Raw genomic sequence first — 22,118 nt, 5'->3', positions numbered from 1 at the left:
GAAAGCTGTTCATTTTATAGAGACCGGAAGACTTGCAAGAAGTAAAAAAAAAAAAAGTCCAAAGTTAAGTTATTTATTCTTCTTTTGGTGAAGAACTGTGCAACAGGTACAACTTCATCTCAAAGTAACCAACCGAAATACTTTGAGGCAAGATAAACATTAACCATTTTAACTTAGAAACTCGCAGAGAGTTAAAAAGAAAGAAAGAAGGAAAAATTATTTGTTTACTCTTCAGAACATGCATTGGAAATATAAATAAGGCCGTCTGTGACATCGAACATAAAGAAAGAACATCTGTTGAGGCCGCAGTGCAGTTTAGTCGACCTCCTCTATGGTGGGGCCCGAGGCCCCTCCTGTTCCGGTCGCACCAGCTCTAGGCATCTGTCCTTCACTCTGGTACAGCTTGGTCATAATCGGGTTGCACAACTTCTCAAGCTCCTTCTGCTGGTGCTCAAACTCCTCTTTCTCTGCAGTCTAAAAAAAAAAAGAAAATATAAACAATGTTAAATATGATATTCTACTACTTTCTGGGTAAAAATAAAGCTGAGAAGTGCCTGGATATTTTCAGTTAAGTCATTCTTAAATTAAACCTTTTGCTAAAAGAACTTTTTTTTTCCTACTGTGGGAAATATGCAACATAAAATTCAACAGATGTGTGTATAAAACTGCAGAGAGAATTATTTTCACCCCCTTGAAACAGTTTATTAATTTGTGTGCACAGCTGTCCCGTTACTGCATGGACGTTGCTATGTCGACAGACGGAGATAATGACCAACAAACTCAATCTTTGCTGTTTTAGATAATTGAATAACAGAAAATGGGAACCATATTTGGATTGATTTTTTAAATTTTTTTTTACAGTATGACGGGAATAGGTATAATCACCGGCAGAAAAACATACTGACATATACGGACGGATGAGAACGAGCCTGAGAATGTGGAGGATCTGCGGAGGGCTGTTTTGCAACAAGGAGCCGGAAGAGAATAAAGCTGGTGATCAATGTTGATTAAAAATAGACTTGAAAGTAAGATGGAGAAATATTCCAGTGGGGCTGTGACCAGAAAATGCTTTTTCAAGTTGATCAGTCGGCCAGTTGGATATTGATCCAGTAAACACAGACTCCCACTGCAGCTTTATGCCTCTTATTAGCAGACATAGATTTAGTTGAACACTTAAGGCTGTTACAATAACAAATTTTAAAGGATGATAAATTGTCCCAGATATTAGCATTTCTCTAATTTCACAGTGAAAACAGAGTTAATGCCTCTTCAATGTATATGTACAAAACTATTGAAACTCAGGGTTTCCCCCAGAAAACTTGCTAAGCCCAGTGGTTGGGGTGCCGAGGCGGTCCACCGTGTTTTCTAATAAAAGATGTTAAGTTGACAGGATAAGTAAAAAATATGTAAAAATATTATATGTTACGGGAAAACATCACCAGTGAAACGATATTTAAACCCACAACTAGTCTTAAAAACAACCAATCACAAAACACAATTAATTAATTAGTTATTTGCACTTTTGTTTAATCCAAATTAAGTCGGAGGCTTCTTAAGGCCCCCAGGGGTTCAGGGGCCCCATAAATGCTAATATTTTAAAACAGACCACAGATACATAAATGTAACATTTGTCTATTGAGATGATCGATGCTGCTAAATTTGATGTAATGGTTTCAGCATACATAAATTAAAAGATTTTTAAATTGTTTAACATTTATATGCAAGTTCTTAAGGAGCTGGCAAGTTTACTTTGTAAAAGTTCAAAGAACAATATTCATAGTTAAATTGTTTTGTTACCATAGCTACAATCTGATGCTGTGAGTTTAATCTTTGAGTTTGAGCTTTGTTTCCCCCACAAATGCAAATTAATAAACTGCAATTATAACTTATTGCTTTTTAGGTTGGCCAGTTAAACTGGTCCCCGTCTCCCAGATTTCACTAAATTTAACACAGAAGCTGTTAGAGGTGCTGATGTTTTTAGCAGCAAGAGGGGCCCCTCAGTCAAATTCTGCTCAAGGCCTCATGCAGCCTTGGACCGGCCCTGCATGATGGGTTAAATCCGCTGCACTGCGCAGAGATACGCAACAAACGGGAGATTTAATTCAATGCTGCTAATGTGGCTTTAGTAGCTCTTCCATTTGGTGTTTGTTGAGGTTTTAATAAGGGAACAGAAACTATTTTGGTTGGTCCAGTTTAAGGGACGAGTTTCTTAGATCTCCGCGCAGCCGTGCACATTAACTCTGTCTGACTAAGTGGACAAAGCATTTGATATGGTTTGATGCATCGTTTAACCGGAAAAACTATACTAAAAATCATAGTAAAATAATATAACACCAGCGTGAAGCGTGACTATGAGGCGAGAGTGCTAAAGCTCCTCACCAGGCTGAACCTGCATGATGAGGTTAACGCTGGTTCTTTAACCACTAACGCACCGGCCAACCAGGACCACATACATAAACTTTATCAGCGCAGACAGAGCCACACGCTGGGCAGTGTGTTGAGATGGAAAAGCTGCACAAAATTCTTTGTCCACAAATATAAATCATTCTCACCGCTCGCTCAATGCACCTCTGAAAGCGCGACTACAAGTTATTCCTGCGGTTCATGTAGAGCTGCGCACCCAAAGCTAACGCGGAGGGGTTTAAATTCCTACCTTGATCAAAAACTCTAGAAAGAAACATAATTCCTCACAGGGGGTTGATGTGAATATCCATACAGGTCAGCCTGTGTCCAGTTTAAATGAAAGAAGGATTGCAGGATCACGGGAACATTCGCACTGAGGTAAACTTAAGACATCCAGCTGCTGGAGCGTGCAGAGGCGCCAACGGTGTGATTGGTCCGGCTATAAATGAATAAACTATAAACCTATCTTCTATAAACATATCTTTTAGGAATAAATCTGCTCCGCCAGTGAAACGCTCAGAGCAACAGAGACGCTTGCAATCCGGCTTAAAAAAAAAAAACAAAAAACATAGCGGTTTTTATTTATTATTATTTTCCTAAAAACATAAACAAGAAAAGCTAAGCCTGGCGGTGGGCTCGTAAAGCATGGCGGGTCGCCATGCCTATAATATACTGGGGTAAAACCCTGAAACTACTTCTCTCAAACTCGAACCTGATTTTTGTCGAGCCAGCTGATGACCTCGTTGCATTTGTCCAGGACCTTCTTCTTGTCCGATTCGCTGATCTTATCCTTCAGCTTCTCGTCCTCTATGGTGGACCTCATGTTGAAGGTGTAGGACTCCAGGCTGTTCTTGGCCACTACCTTTTCTCGCTGCAAGTCGTCTTCAGCCCTGTACGTCTCCGCTTCGTGAACCATGCGCTCGATATCCTCTTTGCTCAAGCGGCCTTGGACAGTAAGGAAGGGAGAAACAAAATTAGTTATGATAAAAAGCTATGATTAAAAACTGACGGCTGGGGTTAGCTTTTCAATAAATTTAAAAGAGTTTTGTTACCTTTGTCGTTTGTGATGGTGATTTTGTTCTCCTTCCCGGTGCTCTTGTCGACAGCGGAGACGTTCATGATGCCGTTAGCGTCGATATCGAACGTCACCTCAATCTGAGGGACCCCTCGAGGAGCTGGCGGTATTCCCGTCAGCTCAAATTTCCCGAGCAGGTTGTTATCTTTGGTCATGGCCCTTTCGCCCTCAAACACCTATGAAGACGACAGCTAAGGTCAACTCAACTGGCACTCGTTTCATCTTTCGGAAGACGAACGTAAACAGACGGCTGCCTCGCCTGAATGAGCACGCCAGGCTGGTTGTCGGAGTAAGTTGTGAAGGTCTGGGTCTGCTTGGTGGGGATGGTGGTGTTCCTCTTAATCAGCACGGTCATGACTCCGCCTGCCGTCTCGATGCCCAGAGACAAGGGCGTGACGTCCAACAGCAGCAGGTCCTGAACAATCTCGGATTTGTCTCCACACAAGATGGCCGCCTGGACAGCTGCGAGACAAACGTTTAGTGGTTTCGTCTTGAAATTACGGCGTCATTTAAAAGGTGTGTAGTAAGCATACCTGCACCGTACGCCACCGCCTCGTCAGGGTTAATGCTCTTGTTGAGTTCCTTCCCGTTAAAGAAGTCCTGCAGGAGCTTCTGGATCTTTGGGATGCGGGTCGAGCCTCCCACCAAGACGATCTCGTGGATCTGAGCCTTGTCCATCTTGGCGTCTCGGAGAGACTTCTCCACGGGCTCCAGCGTTCCGCGGAACAGGTCTGCGTTCAGCTCCTCAAAGCGCGCCCTGGTGATGGACGTGTAGAAGTCGATGCCCTCGTACAGGGAGTCGATCTCGATGCTGGCCTGCGTGCTGGAAGACAGCGTGCGCTTGGCCCGCTCGCAGGCCGTGCGCAGGCGACGCACCGCCCTCTTGTTGTCGCTGATGTCCTTCTTGTACTTGCGCTTGAACTCGGAGATGAAGTGGTTCACCATGCGGTTGTCGAAGTCCTCGCCGCCCAGGTGGGTGTCGCCCGCCGTGGACTTCACCTCAAAGATGCCGTCCTCGATGGTCAGGATGGAGACGTCGAAAGTGCCGCCGCCCAGGTCGAAGATGAGGACGTTTTTCTCGCATCCGACCTTAAATGAAATGAGCCATTTTTATTTGTTATTCTAATGTCTGTAACACTTTACCAACCTTTGATACTCTTGGTAGTTTTGAATCCAGAAAAAAAAAAAAGGGGATAACAAGATCATCCCCTTCAAAGCATCTGTTGGAAACTTTTGACATTTACTAACTCAGAAAGGTGCATCAAAGTGTTTTGATGCATTAAATGAAAATGAAAGAGAAATAAAAAACAATGAAGCATAGAGCTTCAAAGCTGCAGCAGAGAGTCCTGAGAAAACCGTGCACTTAACCTGAAATTTTTAACCATCACACCTTACATGACCGTCCCCTTCCACACAGCGGAGCCTACAACAGTTTTCCTGTTACGTTTATCAATCAAGTTTATTTGTTTAGCACGTTTCAGCAACAAGGCATTTCAAAGTGCTTTTCATCATAAAAACACAAGAAGATAAAGTCCTAGAAATAATATACAGTCAGCAATTGAGAAACCAGTGACAAGCATTGCATTTAACTGTTGAAAGAAGCAGCTTTTTCAATAATTTTGCTGATGAATGGAAAGTTGGAGATTGGCCTGTACATCTGCAGTAGTGATTTGTCCAGATTGTTATTTTTTATCAGTGGTTTGATAATTGCTGTTTTTAAAACCTGGGAGAAAATGTTAGGTTGTTTCTCCACAATTACCACGGCTTACGTAAAACAGCAATCTTGACATGCACTGTGTGGGAGTCGGGGGTGAGCAGCACGCACAGGAGCCTGATTGACAGTGCCAAGACCTTTCCTACTCAATCTGACTCATTGCTGCTGACCAGGAGCAATATATTTCTGCAGATGGTAATAGGACCACTGGGGGGAGCCAGAAAAGCTTGACCTTTCTCACAGATTATCTGTCTCATATTCTTCTGTCAGTACATAGTGACAGTTAAGGCAAATATGTAACAACCTTTTTTTTTATATATATATATAAAAGTTACTTTTATATATATATAAAAACAGCTTTAAAACATAGGATGAACGACTATAATTGGGACTCGATTTTGCTCTTCTGTTTACAAAAGCAACAATTTCAATTATATCTAAATCCCTTAAGGAAAACAAATATGTGTGGAAAAAAATTCAAAAGATAAAGAAAGAATTTGTCTGTGAATTGCAGAGAAGTGCTCAGAATTGGTTTTTTTTTTACCTTTTTGTCCAAACCGTAAGCAATGGCAGCAGCCGTTGGCTCGTTAATGATACGCAGAACATTGAGCCCAGAAATGGTCCCAGCGTCTTTGGTGGCCTGACGCTGAGAGTCATTGAAGTAGGCAGGTACAGTCACCACGGCATTTGTTATAGTCTGGACCAACAAAAAAAAGAAAAAAAGAGAGAATATATTTTCACATTTTAACAAGATATTTTGTAAATTGATTTGTTCTTTATTGCAGTTTTAAAGTATCCTGTTTGTACAAATTCAAACAGGTGTATAAACACATTTGATCAGGTAAAACTCTTAAGATGAATATTGTCATGTTTTACAGCATCCATTTTGTCTTGGAGATACTAAGGAAGAATTCTGACTCAAAACATGCAAAGTTCATCCCTTTGCAATATAAAACACATCTCAAACACTTCACAAATGGTGAATATATGCCAAACGTTGTACAGCGGCAAGCTAAAAGTTTGAGTAGACTTGTGTACCTTGCCAAGGTATGCCTCAGCAATCTCCTTCATCTTCAGCAGCACCATGGAGGAGATCTCCTCTGGGTAGAAGGTCTTCGTCTCCCCTTTGTACTCCACTTTCACTTTGGGCCTCGAGCTATCATTGATGATGGTGAAGGGCCAATGTTTCATGTCTGATTGGACAATACTATCGTCAAAACGACGCCCAATAAGCCGCTTTGCATCTGAGGAAACAGCAGAGAAATCATAAGTGAGCTTTGTTTCCATCTCCCCAATGAGGTCAGTATTCATACTTTTTTTCTCTCTCTCTCTTTAAAAAGGAGCAAATGTCGTACCAAAAACAGTGTTGTTGGGGTTGAGGGCCACCTGGTTCTTGGCTGCATCTCCAATCAGCCTCTCTGTGTCAGTAAAGGCCACATAACTGGGCGTGGTCCTGTTCCCCTGGTCATTAGCAATGATCTCAACTTTCCCGTGCTGAAACACTCCCACACAAGAGTAGGTAGTGCCCAGGTCAATGCCTACAGCTGGTCCCTTGGACATGGTCTCTAAAAGAGGAAGAGTAGTTATTAATCATTAAACAGACAGTATCAGCATATCACAGATGACCCCGGATCTGTTTAAGTCCCTGTGAAGAGTTGTGATGAAGTGTACGGCACAACAAAGCTATTAACAGACTCTGAGCATATCATGCATGAGGGAAGGGGAAAAATCCAGAGCACCTGTTAAAAGGCTATTAGTCAGACAGAAGCCTAACAACAGGCCTTTATTGTGACAACACGGATCTCTTCCAGGAACAATGTCCACTACATCCTAACTGACAAAAAAAAAAAGGTTTTCTATAGACTTCATGTATTTGAGTCAGACCCAGAACACCAAGAATAATAGGATGAAAAGCAAGCTGTAACTTCACTACATGATCACTACAAATAACCAAGAATATTTTTAGTGTTTGGGTCATAGACTGAACACATATAAAGTTCAATATCAAATTGCTTCAAGAGTTGAGTGGAGTAGTCTCGCTCCTGATTTATTAGACACTAATTTAATTTACAGAATGAAGGAACTTCCAAAACCTAAAATAGGCCTAATGACCACATGGTAGCAAAGCTCTAAACAGTTCGCTACAAATGGGAACACGAATTGCAAAATGTCAGGCTATGAATGAGCTACAACCTCTATTTTTTTATACACCAGGCTGCAATGAGATTAACTGTATCTGTATCTCATTTGTTTCAGTAGCTCTGCTGTTGCCATGCTGCTTGTGTTCAGCTTGAGTTTTCTTCTCTGTAAAGAAAGAGCATTATTTGTTAAGGCATAAAAAGTTGCTCTCATACAAGTTAATGGTTCTTAGAAAATCTGAATCCTCGGTAAATTTCACTATCAAGAACCAAAGCATCTTAACATCAAAACACAAACAAGTGTAAACCCAATTTCATTTACTTATAGGTAAATGAATAGAATTAAAAGTGATTTGATTATCCCTGCTTGCTTCAGACCTTTAAAATATAAAGATTGAGCATCTCGTTTGCTTGAGCCGATACAAATTTGGAATAGACCATTTATACAAAGATTTTAACATTTAAAACCTGATGTTGATCCAGCTTATCATGGTAATAATTCGGTTTGACAGCAAGGGGTAGCCTAATGCTTCCTTAAAAATCTGCATGCTTCTGCACCCCAAATTATCCGAAGCAGGTTAAGTCAGAGCTGGGGGCGGTGTATCCTTAAAGAGTGCTCGGAACTCTCTGGAACTTTCCCTTTACCTTATATACGACCGATACGTTAAAGAATATTAAAGACAAGCGTCTAGGAGTGGAGTTCAAGGACCCAAAAACTGTTGGAGTTAACCGATGTGAATAATAATAAGTACAGATAAAATGCAACAGCATCATTTCTGACACATGTTGCTGGGGGACTTTAATTATGCCACAAAAAGTAATTTGGACGTTTGTAACGCAAGAAATGGCCATGTAAAAATGGGGAACAGTTAAAACAGTAAAACTTGTAAAACAGTCGTTTGTTTGAAACGTTGCTCGAACGTTAAGGACTCAAAAATCTACTATTTCACGTTTTTTTCTCCCTCACTACTTAAAAAAAATATACAAATAAACATTAATAAGACTAGAAAAAACGTTAAATACCTTCGCTGAATCAGCAGACTTGCTTCTTCTCAAATTACAGCGGTTGTAACCGATACTCTTAATGAACTTCTCCGTTCAGTAAATCTGGATGAGAACAGTTGTGATTCCTCCGGTTGTCTTGGTGATCTTCTCCTCAGCGCGTGTGCTTGCTGCTGCTGCAGGGGCCGCGCCTCCTCATAAACACTGGCACGCGGAATTCTCTGGAACACAGGAGGAGTCAAGCTGGCCAATCATCTGCCGTCATACTTCCCACCTCCTAAAAATCGACCAATTAGAGAGGTTTACACACCAGCTGCTACAAAACAGAAATTTGTTTCGAATAGTGGAGGTTTCTAGCAATGACTAGCAATATTGAAAAAGGAAAGATCCAGTAGCAGCCATAGACTTCTTGTTCATTCACCTACGTTTCAGAGTATTATGTTTTCCTCGGTGTGTAACTTTTTTTTTAACACAAAACCTGAACGTTTTTAGATTCTACGGAGCCCTCCGGGGGACATGGGATTTTTTTTCTTTTGCGTTTCCTCGCAATAATCTACTGATCAGTTATGTGGCATAGTTGAATACCGTAAGCCCTTCTTACGATGGCCGCCGTACTTTCTGCCTTAGTACAAGGTTATGTAAGGTTTTTCCATGTATGTTAATATCTCCTTGTGAAATATCTGACATTTTATATCTTTTTCTTTAGTATAGAAAGGCACCACAAGTCTATTATATAAACAGAAACTTTCCGAGGGAAAGAAATAAAAATACATCCAAACTATTTGGACTATTTCTGAGTTATTATCGCGGGTAATAAATCATCTGACAGTTTTGATTGTGTCTCTGTTGTGTTCATAGTCTGGATGGTTTAAAGGGCCGTTTCCATGTTCAGTTCCATCTCAAACTTAACAGACATAAACATGCAGTGAATAAATCGACTTTCAATCAGTTTTTGCGCCAAAGACTTTATAATAGTAAACACGTTTTATTATTATAAAACACGGCAAACTAGTGGTGGTAAAGGGCCACACTAAGTTAACTCGGGGAATCTGATCTGTCCGTGTATCAATCAAATACAAACCTTTTCTTTGTTCTGTCACAATTATCGATTTATTTCATTTTGATTATCATGCACCAAACTTTGCAAGGATCTGACCACCCCGCTCACCGCTTCCTCATACACACAAAGCCAGCAGGTCAGTATCCTTCCGATTCATACTTGATGACAGCCACGCCCACATCGACACACCCACCACCCAGGTGTCAAAGTCGCCTGTTCCTGTCATATCAATAATTACTTATTTCATTCTTATGGCTCTTACAGAGCCTCAGTGAAAACTTGTTTATGATTATTAACTGGTGCAAAACACTGATTGAAAATACTGCATGTTTATGTCTGTTAAGGCGAAGATGGAGCGGCACTGAAAGCTCTTTAAACCATTCAGACTATGAACACAACAGAGACACAATCAAAACTGTCAGATGATTTATTACCCACGATAATAACTCAGAAATAGTCCAAATTAGGATGTATTTTTATTTCTTTCCTACTTACGGAAGGTTTCTGTTTATATCTTAGGTTTGTGGTGCCTTTCTATCCTAAAGAAAAATATAAAACTTCAGATATTTCACAAAAAGTTTGGAGCATCATCATCAAAATGGAATAAATCGATAATCGTGACAGAACAAAGAAAAGGTTTGGAGTTGATTGATACACGGACAGATCAGATTCCCCGAGTTAACCCAGTGCGGCCCTTTACCACCACTAGTTTGTGGTGTTTTTAATAATAAAAACTTGTTAATAGTAAAAAACTGTTTGGTGCGAAAAACAGATTGAAAATTGATTTATTTTTTCCTGCATGTTTATGTCTGTTAAGGCCAGTGCTTCTCAATTCCGGTCCTCAGGCCTCCCTGCTCTGCATGTTTTAGATGTGCCTCTATTCCAGAGCAGCTGATTCAAATGATTGCATGACCATGAAGTGCAACAGAAACCTGTTGATCACCCATAGATTCAATCCAGGTGTGTAGCAGAAGGGAAACACCTAAAACATGCAGGGCAGGGAGGCCTGAGGACCGGAATTGAGAAACGCTGGTTAAGGCTAAGATGGAGCGGCACTGAAAGCAGCTCTTTAAGCCAGGGGTGTCCAAAGTCGGTCCTGGAGGGCCGCCATCCTGTGTGTTTTAGTTCTCTCCCTGGTTTAACGCACCTGGATCCAATGATGGCTCATTAGAGGCCTTAGGAGAACATTGACAAGCTGAGAAGGTTGTTACTACAACCAGGGAGAGAACAAAAACATGCAGGATGCCGGCCCTTGAGGACCGACTTTGGACACGCCTGCTTTAAGCCATTCAGACTACGAACACAACAGAGACACAATCAAAACTGTCAGATGATTTATTACCCGCGATAATAACTCAGAAATAGTTCAAACAGTTTGGATGTATTTTTACTTCTTTCCTACTTACGGAAAGTTTCTGTTTATACCATAGGTTTGTGGTGCCTTTCAATACTAAAGAAAAATATATAAAATGTCAGATATTTCACAAGGAATATCTGAACATACATGGAAAAACCCTACATAATCTTATATTAAGGCAGAAAGTATGGCGCCCCGTAAGAAGGGCTTACAGTATTCAATTATGCCGCATGACTGATCAGTAGATTATTGCGAGGGAACTCAAAGCTTTTCCCAGAGAACGCAAAAGGAAAAAAAATCCCCATGTCACCTGGAGGGCTCCGTACTGGTGTCTGCAGAAGAGCAATAGGAAGAATAGTATTGAATCAGTAAACAAAAAATTATTTACTATGCAGTACATATGGCCTCGAGCTATCTGACCACATGGGGGCAGAACAAGGTGATTTCAAAGGTCAAAGACATTCACTAAATAAATAGATGATCATCCTGCTGGGGGATTTAATTAAATAATGAACTGTTGAAAAATGGCGATCAGCAAACCTGTTGCTAGACTAAAAAAAGAGGAAATTACCTAACATGCAATTAGTAGGAAACAAAACAGGGAGCGATAAATATAAATTACAAAGTGATAGAAAATTGAAAAACAGAGAAAGGATTGTATGATACAGTTGTGCTCATAAATATACAAATCTTGACACAATTTAGATTTTTTGTTTTGGCCACTTTTCCGAGAACATGAATGATAACACAAAAACTTTCTCCCACACATAGTTACTGGGTGACGCCTTTTATTAGACTTAGACTTAGACTGACTTTATTATCATTTTGCATGCACAGGGTGTATACAGAACGAAATTTCGTTGCATACGGCTCAGGACAATGTTTTGAGGTTCCAATGTTGTGAGGTTACTCCAGAATAAAATAAAATACAGTATAAAATATGAATATAAATATAAAATATAAAGTGCAGGAATGACAGTAAAATAGAAGTTATTTAGCTCTGTACATGTGCAAGGTATAAAGTGGAGACCAGTTTTTGAGTGCAGTCCAGTTAAGAGTTCAGCAGTCTGATGGCAAGTGGGAAAAAGCTGTTTCGGAACCAGGTGGACCTGCACCGGATGCTGTGGAACCTCTTTCCAGAGGGCAGCAGGGAGAACAGTCCATGGTGGGGGTGTGAGGGGTCACTGACGATGTTTCGGCCTCGGGACACGCAGCGCTGGGATGAAATGTCCTGAATGGAGGGAAGGGGGGCCCCGATGATCCTCTCTGCTGTCCGCACCACTCTCCTCACGTTCTTCGAGTCGGAGGCGCTGCAGCCTCCACACCACACAGAGAGGCAGCTGGTCAGAATGCTCTCTATGGTGCTTCTGTAGAACGTCTTGAGGATGGGCGGGGGCAGGTGTGCTCTTCTCATCCTCCGCAGGAAATACAAACGTTTCTATGCCCTCTTGGCCAGAGACGTGGTGTTCACAGTCCAGGTGAGGTCGTTTGTGATGTGCACCCCCAGGAATTTGGTGCTGCTGACCACCTCCACAGCCGAGCTGTTGATGAGCAGTGGAGCGTGGCTGGGCCGGTTCTTCCTGGAGTCGACGATCATCTCCTTCGTCTTGTCAACGTTCAGGATCAGGCTGTTGTCTCTGCACCAGTCCACCAGCTGCTCCACCTCCTCTCTGTAGTCCAGGTCGTTGTCGTCTCTGATGAGGCCCACCACCGTTGTGTCGTCCGCGAACTTCACGATGTGGTTGGTGGCGAACCTGGGGACGCAGTCGTGTGTCATCAGAGTGAACAGCAGAGGGCTCAGGACGCAGCCCTGAGGGGAGCCTGTGCTGAGGGTGATGACATCGGAGGTGTGTTGTCCGATCCGGACTGACTGAGGTCTGTCGGTGAGGAAGTCTAGCAGCCAGTTGCGCAGGGGGGTGCTGAAGCCCAGGTGTCCCAGTTTTTCTGCCAGATGCTGTGGGATGATTGTGTTGAACGCTGAGCTGACGTCCAGGAACAACATCCGCACATGAGAGTTCTTCTCCTCCAGGTGAGCCAGGCTCAGGTGTAGGGCGGTGGAGATAGCGTCCTCAGTGGAGCGGTTTTGGCGGTAGCATTGGTGAGCCATTCAGAGGCATTGTCTATAATCTGTGCTTACTCCTTTTAAATCATGTTGACACCAGAAATTTTCCAAACCCTGATCAAAACTTCACATACCCCAGTCCTTAATATTGTGTATTGCCCCCCTGAACATCAGCTTGGAGTCCTTTGTGGTAGTTGTGGATGAGGCTCTTTATTTTCTCTGGTGGTAACGTTGTCGGTTTTTCTTGGCAAAAAGCCTCCGGTTTCTGTAAACTCCTGGGTTGTCTTGAATGACCTGCATGTTAGAGTTTTCTCCAGAGTGGCTCAGTGAGGTCAGAGACGGCCACTCCAGAACCCTCACTTTGTTCTGTTGTAGCCAATGACACATCAGTATGAATAAGTAAGTCCCATGTGCAGCTTCCGGGCTGATGAGCCCAACCCCACCTCCCCCTGAGTATTTCCTGATAACATACCACATTGTTGCGGTTGTGGCCAAGAAGACTTTGTTCCAGAAATGTTTATGCTCGTCTCTGTGCTGTCTGTCGTACTGTAAGACGAATATTTCGTGGCATTTTTATAGTAATATCTTTCTTCTGGTGACTCGATCTTGCAGTCTATTTTTCTTCAAGTGCCTCCTTATTGTGCGTCTTGAAACAGCCACACTACTCTATTTTCGGAGTCTGGTTTTTCAGGTGAAGTTATTCGTGGAGTTTTTCTTTGCGTCCCTAACAATTTTTCTGAACTTTTTGGTGGTTTATCTACCTCTGGTTTCAGTCTGTGAAGCACCAATGGAACCCCAAACTATCCCACTGCTATGACAACGAGTGTTTCTGTATAATGCTATGTTTCTAAAATGTTGAGTTAGTTTTACTCTGTATGTAACTGGATCCTCATCATACTCATCATACGTTCTACATTAGTCTATGGGTTGACAAGTCCTGAGAACCATCAAGATGTTTTTGGTAAATGTGAGCCAGTAGGTCTTTGTGTTCTGGTTGGTCAGCAGTGGTTTTGGCTTAGGATCTCTCCGATGATTGCCATTTTTGCTCATTTGGTATCTTGGAGTCATGAACACTTAAATTGACAGAGGCAAGTGAGCCTTGCAGCACTTTACATCTTCTTCTGGGTTCTTTTGTTACCTTTCTGATGAGTTGCCATTTGGCTTTTGGAGTAATTTGGATAGGTTAACTGCTCCCAAGAAGGTTTATCACAGTATTGTGTTTAGTACATTATTAGATAGTGGTTTTATGTCTGAAAATGTTTACGTAACCTTTTCCAGCCTGATATCAATGGCTTTGTTTTCTGTTTTTTAATTTTCTGTTCTTGTAACAGTAAACTTTTGATTCAACAAGGGTGCAATGACTTTTCTTCTTATGCCTCAGTTTTGGATATAATTTTTCAGAATTTATAAACAACAAACATCCACTAACAAATTAAAACAAAAAAACAAATAGAAGAGTAGTTTTAGCTTATTTGATGTTTGAAAATATGTCACGCAAATGTATTCACACCCTTTGAACGTTTCCACATTTGCCAAGTTACAATCTCAATCTTTATTGGATTTTATGAAGATTTTATGTGACAATCCAAAACAAAGTAGTGCATGTTAGCAAGTGGAATGAAAAACTTACATCATTTTCACTTATTTTCACAAAACCACTTCAAAACCAAGAACCACTTCTTTATGGAATTACAGCTGCAATGCCTTTGGTGTATGTCTCTCTACCAACCCTGGAGGCTAAAACTATTCCCAATCATCTTTCCAAAAGAGCTCAAACTCAACCTGGTTAAATGGTGAACATTCGTTTTTGAGTTCTTCACATGGATTTTCAGTTGAATTTAGCTCTGGAGTGGACTATTTAAAATTCAGGTAAGTTCACCTGTTCACCTTTAACGTTGGATTGATCATTTTAAAAAGCACTAGATGCGACGAACCAAATAACACAAAATGTACGCAATACAATATTTGTTGTTTTTATTATACACACTGAAAGTAGATTACAAAAGCTTCACAGACCTTTAGTTGCTGGAAACATACTCCCTCCCGATTCACATAAGAACAAATGCTGAGGTTGGGTAAAAAGGAAACATCGGGGTCACAGATGATCAAATTGTATGCCTACTCTTGGGACTGGCTTACCTTTACAATGCAGAACATGCGTGTTTTGAAATCGAGAGCTTCTTCTATGTGACTGTTGCTACAAGAGGTGTTGGATAGATTTTCAGCTATGACTCACAGTACAGCAAGCTCTACCTACAGTCAATAGTTGTTTGAATCCCTATAGTTTTTTCAAATGTAAAAAAAATCAATACCTTTTGCTCAATGTGACCCTGTACAAGTGAAGCAGAAAGAAAGAGGAATACGATCTGTAACGATGCAAAAGTAAGAAATGATACCCGAGCAAAATGTACTTTAATAAGACCATTAATCCTGTACATGGGGCGAAAAACATATAAAACTCTACCGTTCATTGCTTTTTCCCCCATAAAAGTAATTTTTTTTTAAATAATGAGGCGTCCAAACAGCAAAACGATGTACTCCCAATTTCTGAGAAGCAACAAAGGCTTCATTGTCACATCATGTGAGCACTTAATCTGTGTACTGTAGCAAAATGTTGACATTTTTGAGTTATACTCCCTCGAGGCCCCCTCAGTTCAATGTGCATTGAACTGACTGTTCCGTCACAGGAGTACACATAACACAACCCTAAGCACCATTCCTGTTTCTTTGTCATCCTCTATACTTGTTCTTGTTGCCGGTGGATGTCTAATGCATCTCCTATTTCCATTCATGGTAAAAGGTCAGATTTATGGACACATGAGATGCGTTATTTTATTATGTAAATAGCCCAAAAAATATGAGGAGGCATTTATGGGAGGCTCAGACCAATCATGGAACGCAGAGTTCTTGAAAAACGTGCGGCACGTACATCGACCTCTGGTCACAGGTCCTGACCCACATGGTGCACAGGCTGCTCTCCTTTATTGCTCCCTCCCTAAGGTGACTGCATTAAACGCTTTTGGCACCAAGTTCTGTGTCAGCGCTGACACAAATGGCATCGCTGGGAGACAAATGCTGTTTATCAATAATAACAGAGACACCAAATCCTGTATTTGACATCAGATACGCCCCGAGTAATCCATTGGGAACCCTTATTCAGGCCGCGTCCTCTTGTCCGTATCATGGCGATGTTCTTCTGGGAACTTGTGATTCCTTTTTTTTTGGGTCAGGATGCTCCACAAAAGTGTTGGGATACCTTTTCAGATAGGTGTGTCGTTTTGTTCCCAGATTGCACAAAACAGCGGGGACATTTTTCTATTTAAGGTTCCGAGCCTGAGGCCACAACAAAAAAATTGAACAGCTCACTTCCACAAAGTCAATGTCGAAACTTTTATCGTTTAATAAAAATGAAAAGATAAATACCTGATATCCGATCACTGATCCAGATATTTGATAGATCTGGGATTTAAAATTAGATTTGGAGCATGTAAGGGTGTCCTGGTGGGGAGTGTGTTGTTTGTATGATGGATATCCTGGGGTCTCTTTGTTTTACTCCTGAGATCATTTAATAGTTTGGTCAGAAGAGGATTTTGTGGTATGTTTCAGAAATGATCCTCCATAACGACCACACACACAATAACAACATCTTAATGTCACCTGCTTATATGTCAAGAATGATACATTTCTTATAAAATAAAAAAATATATCTTTGGCTTAATAAATGATTTAAAAAATAAAATCAATGTCCAAAACTTTTCACTCAAGAAATTAAGCATACATAGAATCATTAATTATTCATAGAATAATTCATTTCTGGAGTGAAATGAATTATTCTGTGATTATTTTGATTTTGGCCCCAAAATCAAAACCCTACGTCAGTTATTATGAAAAATGAAATTGAAGGCCCGGTTCAGGTTACTCCATTGTGCTGGCGGTCACACGCATGTGGAGCCAGCGCTTATAAATGAAGGGATCCGTCCACGGAGGAGAGCAGACGCGACGCAAGATGAAGACATACAGGTGAGTCTGGGAATTTTTCTTCTTTAATTCCGTCTTTCTCTTGAGTCACATCAGTGACTTAACGTCCAGAAACTGTTTTTTTTTCTGAAGAAGAAAAAAAACCCTCTTAAAAAGGGTCTTTTTAGAATCCCAGACATCTATAACAGTTTTTGAAAAGTCTGATTGCTTTTGCTGCTTTCTCGCAGATCCACGCTGATGCTGGTCCTCCTCGTGTGGCAGCTCGGCCTGTTTCTGCAGGCCGACGCCCAGATCCCAGACGAATGCATTTTCAGCAACACATACAGAGCTCCAGGTTAGACTTCTTTGGATTGCTGCTTTTTTCCCCAAGTTGTCGTTGCTTTAATTTGCATCCCTCCTCCGTTTTCTTTCTCTCTCTCAGAAAATGCTGACATAAACGTAACATGTGGCACCCAGTACATGGACCTCAGCATCTACATTTGTCCTATTTATAACGCTCAGTACAACGAGTCCCTGATGGCGCTCAACAATCAGTTCAGAAACCCACTGTGCTTTGGAAAAGCCGACTGGAGTGTCACTCCGCCAGTTTTAAGATTTAGATTCCCCATAAATGAAACTTCCTTGTCAGACTGCGACAACAACTTCCAGGTATTTAATTCCCTTCACCTACCTAGATTGTTTGAATCCACTACTTTTTTAGTGAATTGGAGTAGAGGAAAAGGATTCAACCCTCCTGCGTGGTTTCGGAAATTGACGGTCTGACGGGACTATCCCCCCTTTTCCCAGCTGTCCCATCGTGACATTTGCCGCGCTCCTCCTGAGCCTCTGGCTAAGACCGCCGGGAGGGTTTTAATTGTAAAATATTTGCAAAATGTGTATATTCTGCTCTATTTCTCATCATCATTATTATTATTTAACAGATAACCAATCAGGTTGGAACTGGAGAATTTGCAGACTACTCCAAAGTGGAGTTTGTGAATATCTCAGGCATGGTCATGTCTGTAGACCCGTCGGCTGGCATGATCACCTACCGACCGCAGATCCACTACATCTTCTCCTGCAAGTACCCAATGCAGTACCTGCTCAACAACACTCAGCTCAGCGTGTGAGTACAGCAAGGAGACAGCCGCCGTATCTGTAGAGCACACACAGGAGGCCCAGAATCATGGAGCATGATGTTAATCGCTTTAGTCTTAAAATAGAAAAAAAACAAAAAAACTAATGAACAATACTGCTGAAATATTATGACAATCCAATAAAACAACATTTACCATGCAACAACAATTGCTCAAATTAATTATTTTAAAATGACACTGAAACAAATCCGGATACAGAATCTAAAATTAATAAACTAGTGTGTAATTTTAAAACGCATATGTAAGTTAGTTTTTTTCTTTCAAATTGCTTCATGGTCACAAACTATAGTAGTCGAAACGTGCCAGAATTTAATAATAAAAAAAAATATTCAAGGATCAGTTAAATGTTACAGATGTGTGGATATTTTATTACATATGTTTCTATGTAGCAAAACCGGGTTTTGCTGCAACTAGATAGAAATTATTTCAATATATAATTGTTTTTATGTTGACCTGCTGCAACACTTCATGAATTTTCAGTAAGCTTTATTTATTAAGACAGTGTCAAATACCAGAGCTGCAGCGTCATTGGCTGGACGTTTACCAGCTGTGCGGGAGAGCCAATCAGATGTTAGAGAGCATTGTAATGCAGGAACTATGTAATCATTTAAAAACTGGGGTGAATATATAAGTTTTTAGATTTAATGGATGCGAATTTGAATGATTGATTTTCACATATAGATTTATGTGATTGTTGCCAATTTATTTTATATGCTAGCTTTATCTGCCACCGTCGGTGCTAAAGCTGTTCAAATCAATCTCTTTGGTCCGAAGCTTACTTCCTGTAGCAACAGTGATGTGGCCTGTGTGGTAACTTACAGAGACGAATCGAAATCATTTCATGTTGCAATGCAGCACAAGAACTAGTAAGTGATTGACAGAAAATGATCAGGTGGAGACCCCAAAACTGGCACGACTTAAGCAAAAACTGGGAATGTGGAACAACGGTTTAACTCAGAGCGGTTTAGCTGAATGCCAGGAGCTTATGTGTTCCAAAAAATGTTGAAATCAGTCAAATAATTATGTGTGCATTTTCAGTTTTAATGGAAATCAATAATTTATTTGCTCCTTACGTTGTAGCACATTTTGCTGCAACCGAAAGGGGGAGTAGAGTGCTACGTCAGTCTATGCCCAATGCTGCCAACAAAATTTCCATCACTCACACATTTTCAGGCGTCTCATAAAAATGGCATCAAACCAAAGAAAACCAGACAATTTTAGCACCTTTGAAACCTTAACTTTATTGAAAACCTCGGTATACTCTATCCATGCAGATCGGGTGTCAACGTTGCCATACGAGACAACAACGGTAGCTTCATCAGTACCCTGAGTATGGAGCTCTACCAAGTAAGAGCTACTCTCATTTGAATTCTTTTTTGAAATAATATAATTTTTTTTTATTTCTTTAACTTGATTCGATCTTTTTTTCTTTTGTCTTTTTCCCAAAACAGGACGCAGGATACCAGAACCCGCTTACAATTCCTCCAACGGGACTCAACCTGAAAACCAAGATCTACGTTTCAGTAAAAGCAACCAACCTGACAGAAAAGTACTCAAACTTTGATCATTTAAATCTAAACCAGGCCACATCTGTGCTAAAGGAGAACAAGCTACTGAAAGTGTAACTCTGCTCCTCTAAAGGTTCAACTTGCTGCTGGACCGATGCTACACCACCACAGGTCCTTTTCCCATGCAGACCCATTATTACGACCTCTTTGTCGGGTGAGTTGGGTGCCGGATACGTCTAGCCGCATCAAGAGACTTTCTTTCTTTTTACTTATATGACATTCAACCCTCTTGGGAACTCTTTGTTCTTGACAAACCTCCCGCGTCTTGATGCACCCCAGGTGTAATCGTGACCCGCAGACCAAAGTGGAGGAAAACGGCGTTTCGCAGAGAGCTCACTTCTCCTTTGAGGCCTTCAGATTTATAGAGCACAAGAATCTGACAGTTTCCACTTTCTACCTGCACTGCGTCACCAGACTGTGTGAGACAAGCACCTGCCGCTCCTTACTGCCTGTAAGCCAACTCATGTGCAGCCTTGCGAGAAGATTTTTACTTTAAGTGGGTTTGAGTTTTTCTCTTATTTCTTTACGACAGGTCTGTAACAGTCAAAAGCGTAGAAGGAGAGCAGCCACGGATGTGCCGGCCAACGCTACCATCACCTCTCAGCAAATACGCGTCGGCCAACAGACCACTGGTGCGTCTTTAACTAAAACACTTCATATGTCTATTCCTCCAACACCATCAGAAACAAAGTCACAAAAGGAGAGAATATACAGCTGTAAAATTTCGGAATAAAACTTTTAAGTAGCAACACATAACACAACATGTTCTTTCCCAGAGCTTACAGGTAAGTACAAGTGAGCTCTGGGAAAGAACTGAAAGAAAGAACTAACCAAGTACTTTCTTGAAATTTCTGGGAACTTGCAAGGTACTTTTTTGGAATGGTAATGGAACCTTCCTAGACTTTTAGGTTACGCTTTACAAAACTGACTGGTGAGTAGTTCCAAGTACCCGGCGAGTTCAGGGGAAGTACTAGTTAGTTCCACAAACGTACTTTGTCTTTGTAAAGTACTTTGTGAATTCACAAAGTACTTCCTGTATTCAGAATTTCCTGAATACAGGAAGTTCTGTGAAAGTTCCTGTATTCACACTGCTGGCAAGTATCAGCCAAATCAGATTTTTTTCTAAGTGGGCAAAGGCTCATGGTGACAAGGTCAGACTTTTTAGAAGTGTAAACACTCAGGCCTGGCCTACATCAGATGTGAGCCAAGTCCTGAATCCGGCTCGGATCCACCCTTTTGGAATGCGGTTCCAGTGGGAACAACCGAAGCGGGTTTGATGCTCCTTTGACGTTTTAAAACAAGTGTCCTATCATAAGAGCCGAGAGGAAGATACTGTTAAATAAAAGTTGCCCTCGGCTTCCTTAGTGCGGGATGAACTTTCTGTGAAGTCAACATCCCTGTCTCACCCTTCCTTGCTGCAGTACCGCCATCCCAACAAACCTGCACCAAACCGGAAGCCAAAGCTCCGCAAAATACCAAAATGCAGAATGTCACTTCCTTTAATGTTTGTGCCTTTTGACACATTGAGCGGTTCCCATTGGACAGATCCTTTTCCATTCGCATAACCCTCAGTGGTTTTCACAATGTGCTTATTAGAGAGACTTATGAAAGTATTTCCTAAAGTACTGTTTTTTCCGTTTAATCCCATCTATAAGTAACAAAAAACACACGTAACTTTCCCAGGTTTAACTTAAATATGTCAAAACTATTTGAATGATATTGACTAACGTGTTGAATTCTGAATACATTTCCTTTGTTCTTTTTTTTTAAGATGCTGAAAGTAAGCCGACTTATCACAGTAAGAACCTGCCGTATAACTGATGTCCATGTTTACCGTTTTCCTCATTTTAAGGTGGCTCACTGTATTTTTTTTCCTCTATTTCCAGCAGCTTCATCGGCTGAAAGTATTGCATCCGCTTTCTCGTCGTTGCTGTTCTCGTTGCTGCTTGCCGTTTGCTCCACGAAATACGACTAAAACGCCTCGGGGGGCAACGTCACCTGACGAAGAATGAAGCCAATCATAAATAACAGCACATCAGCTGCAAAGCAGGGCGGGACGGGATTTTACACTAGATCAGGTAGTCATGAGATTCAAACGCAGATTTACAACTAATACAGTTTTACTATTTGTTAAGAAGAAAATAAGGGCTCAGCTGGTGTATAATAACAGTGCATTGTAATTATATGTCGGTCATAATCATTATATTGGATTAATTTCCATGTATTTAATGAGAGTTGACAGCTTTTATAATCAGAAATGTTGTAATTGTTTTGTTTTTTTGCTGGGAATAAAAAGAAAAGCAATTTAATCCTTTGTGAAATGTGAAATATTTTGGACTGAGCACATCTATTTTGACAAGTTGTTGGTGTAAACTCATTTATTTCTCCCTGTTTTTAAGGTAGGTATGTAAGTAGACTACAAGAAAAGATGAGCAGGCAAAAAGGTTGTTTATTTTACTCTTTCAGTTTATTCAGTGAAAGTGTTCAAAGGCCATTTGACTGTAACCGAAAACCTTGGGACAAAACTGGGAAATAACCAAATTCCCAAAATTTGTTTTGCCCACAAATTTCCCAGAAATGACATAAATTTGTTAAATAGTTTTTTTGGTTTTTTTTTCGTCAGGT

General features: G+C 41.0%; 2 protein-coding genes across 3 annotated transcripts; one reads left to right on the top strand and one right to left on the bottom strand.

Annotated features, from left to right (window-relative positions):
• Window positions 1-57: 57 nt before the first annotated feature.
• Window positions 58-8,542, bottom strand: hspa8b (heat shock protein family A (Hsp70) member 8b). The gene is made up of 9 exons (XM_028044777.1): window positions 8,354-8,542; window positions 6,548-6,757; window positions 6,231-6,436; window positions 5,737-5,889; window positions 4,012-4,567; window positions 3,738-3,940; window positions 3,456-3,654; window positions 3,116-3,348; window positions 58-474 (listed from the first exon to the last, which is right to left on the bottom strand). The coding sequence occupies exons 2-9, from the start codon at window positions 6,750-6,752 to the stop codon at window positions 316-318; spliced, it is 1,914 nt and encodes a 637-aa protein (XP_027900578.1). The 5' UTR covers window positions 6,753-6,757; window positions 8,354-8,542; the 3' UTR covers window positions 58-315.
• Window positions 8,543-16,731: 8,189 nt separating this feature from the next.
• On the top strand, window positions 16,732-21,802 carry LOC114161500 (zona pellucida-like domain-containing protein 1). 2 transcript variants are annotated; one of them, XM_028044804.1, is made up of 11 exons: window positions 16,732-16,831; window positions 17,017-17,123; window positions 17,211-17,437; window positions 17,710-17,894; window positions 19,200-19,272; window positions 19,377-19,474; window positions 19,567-19,647; window positions 19,773-19,944; window positions 20,026-20,125; window positions 21,265-21,291; window positions 21,383-21,802. In XM_028044804.1, exons 1-11 carry the CDS (start codon window positions 16,776-16,778, stop codon window positions 21,466-21,468), a joined length of 1,212 nt encoding a protein of 403 aa, XP_027900605.1. In that variant the 5' UTR covers window positions 16,732-16,775; the 3' UTR covers window positions 21,469-21,802. The 2 variants fall into 2 exon arrangements, with proteins under 2 accessions (XP_027900605.1, XP_027900604.1); XM_028044803.1 differs by having other exon boundaries at window positions 16,733-16,831; window positions 21,380-21,802.
• Window positions 21,803-22,118: the final 316 nt, after the last annotated feature.

The sequence above is a fragment of the Xiphophorus couchianus genome, chromosome 18 (assembly GCF_001444195.1).
Source record: "Xiphophorus couchianus chromosome 18, X_couchianus-1.0, whole genome shotgun sequence".
NCBI lineage: Eukaryota > Metazoa > Chordata > Actinopteri > Cyprinodontiformes > Poeciliidae > Xiphophorus > Xiphophorus couchianus.
The sequence above is the reverse complement of the archived record's forward strand: the minus strand, read 5'-3'. Positions and strand labels throughout refer to the sequence as shown.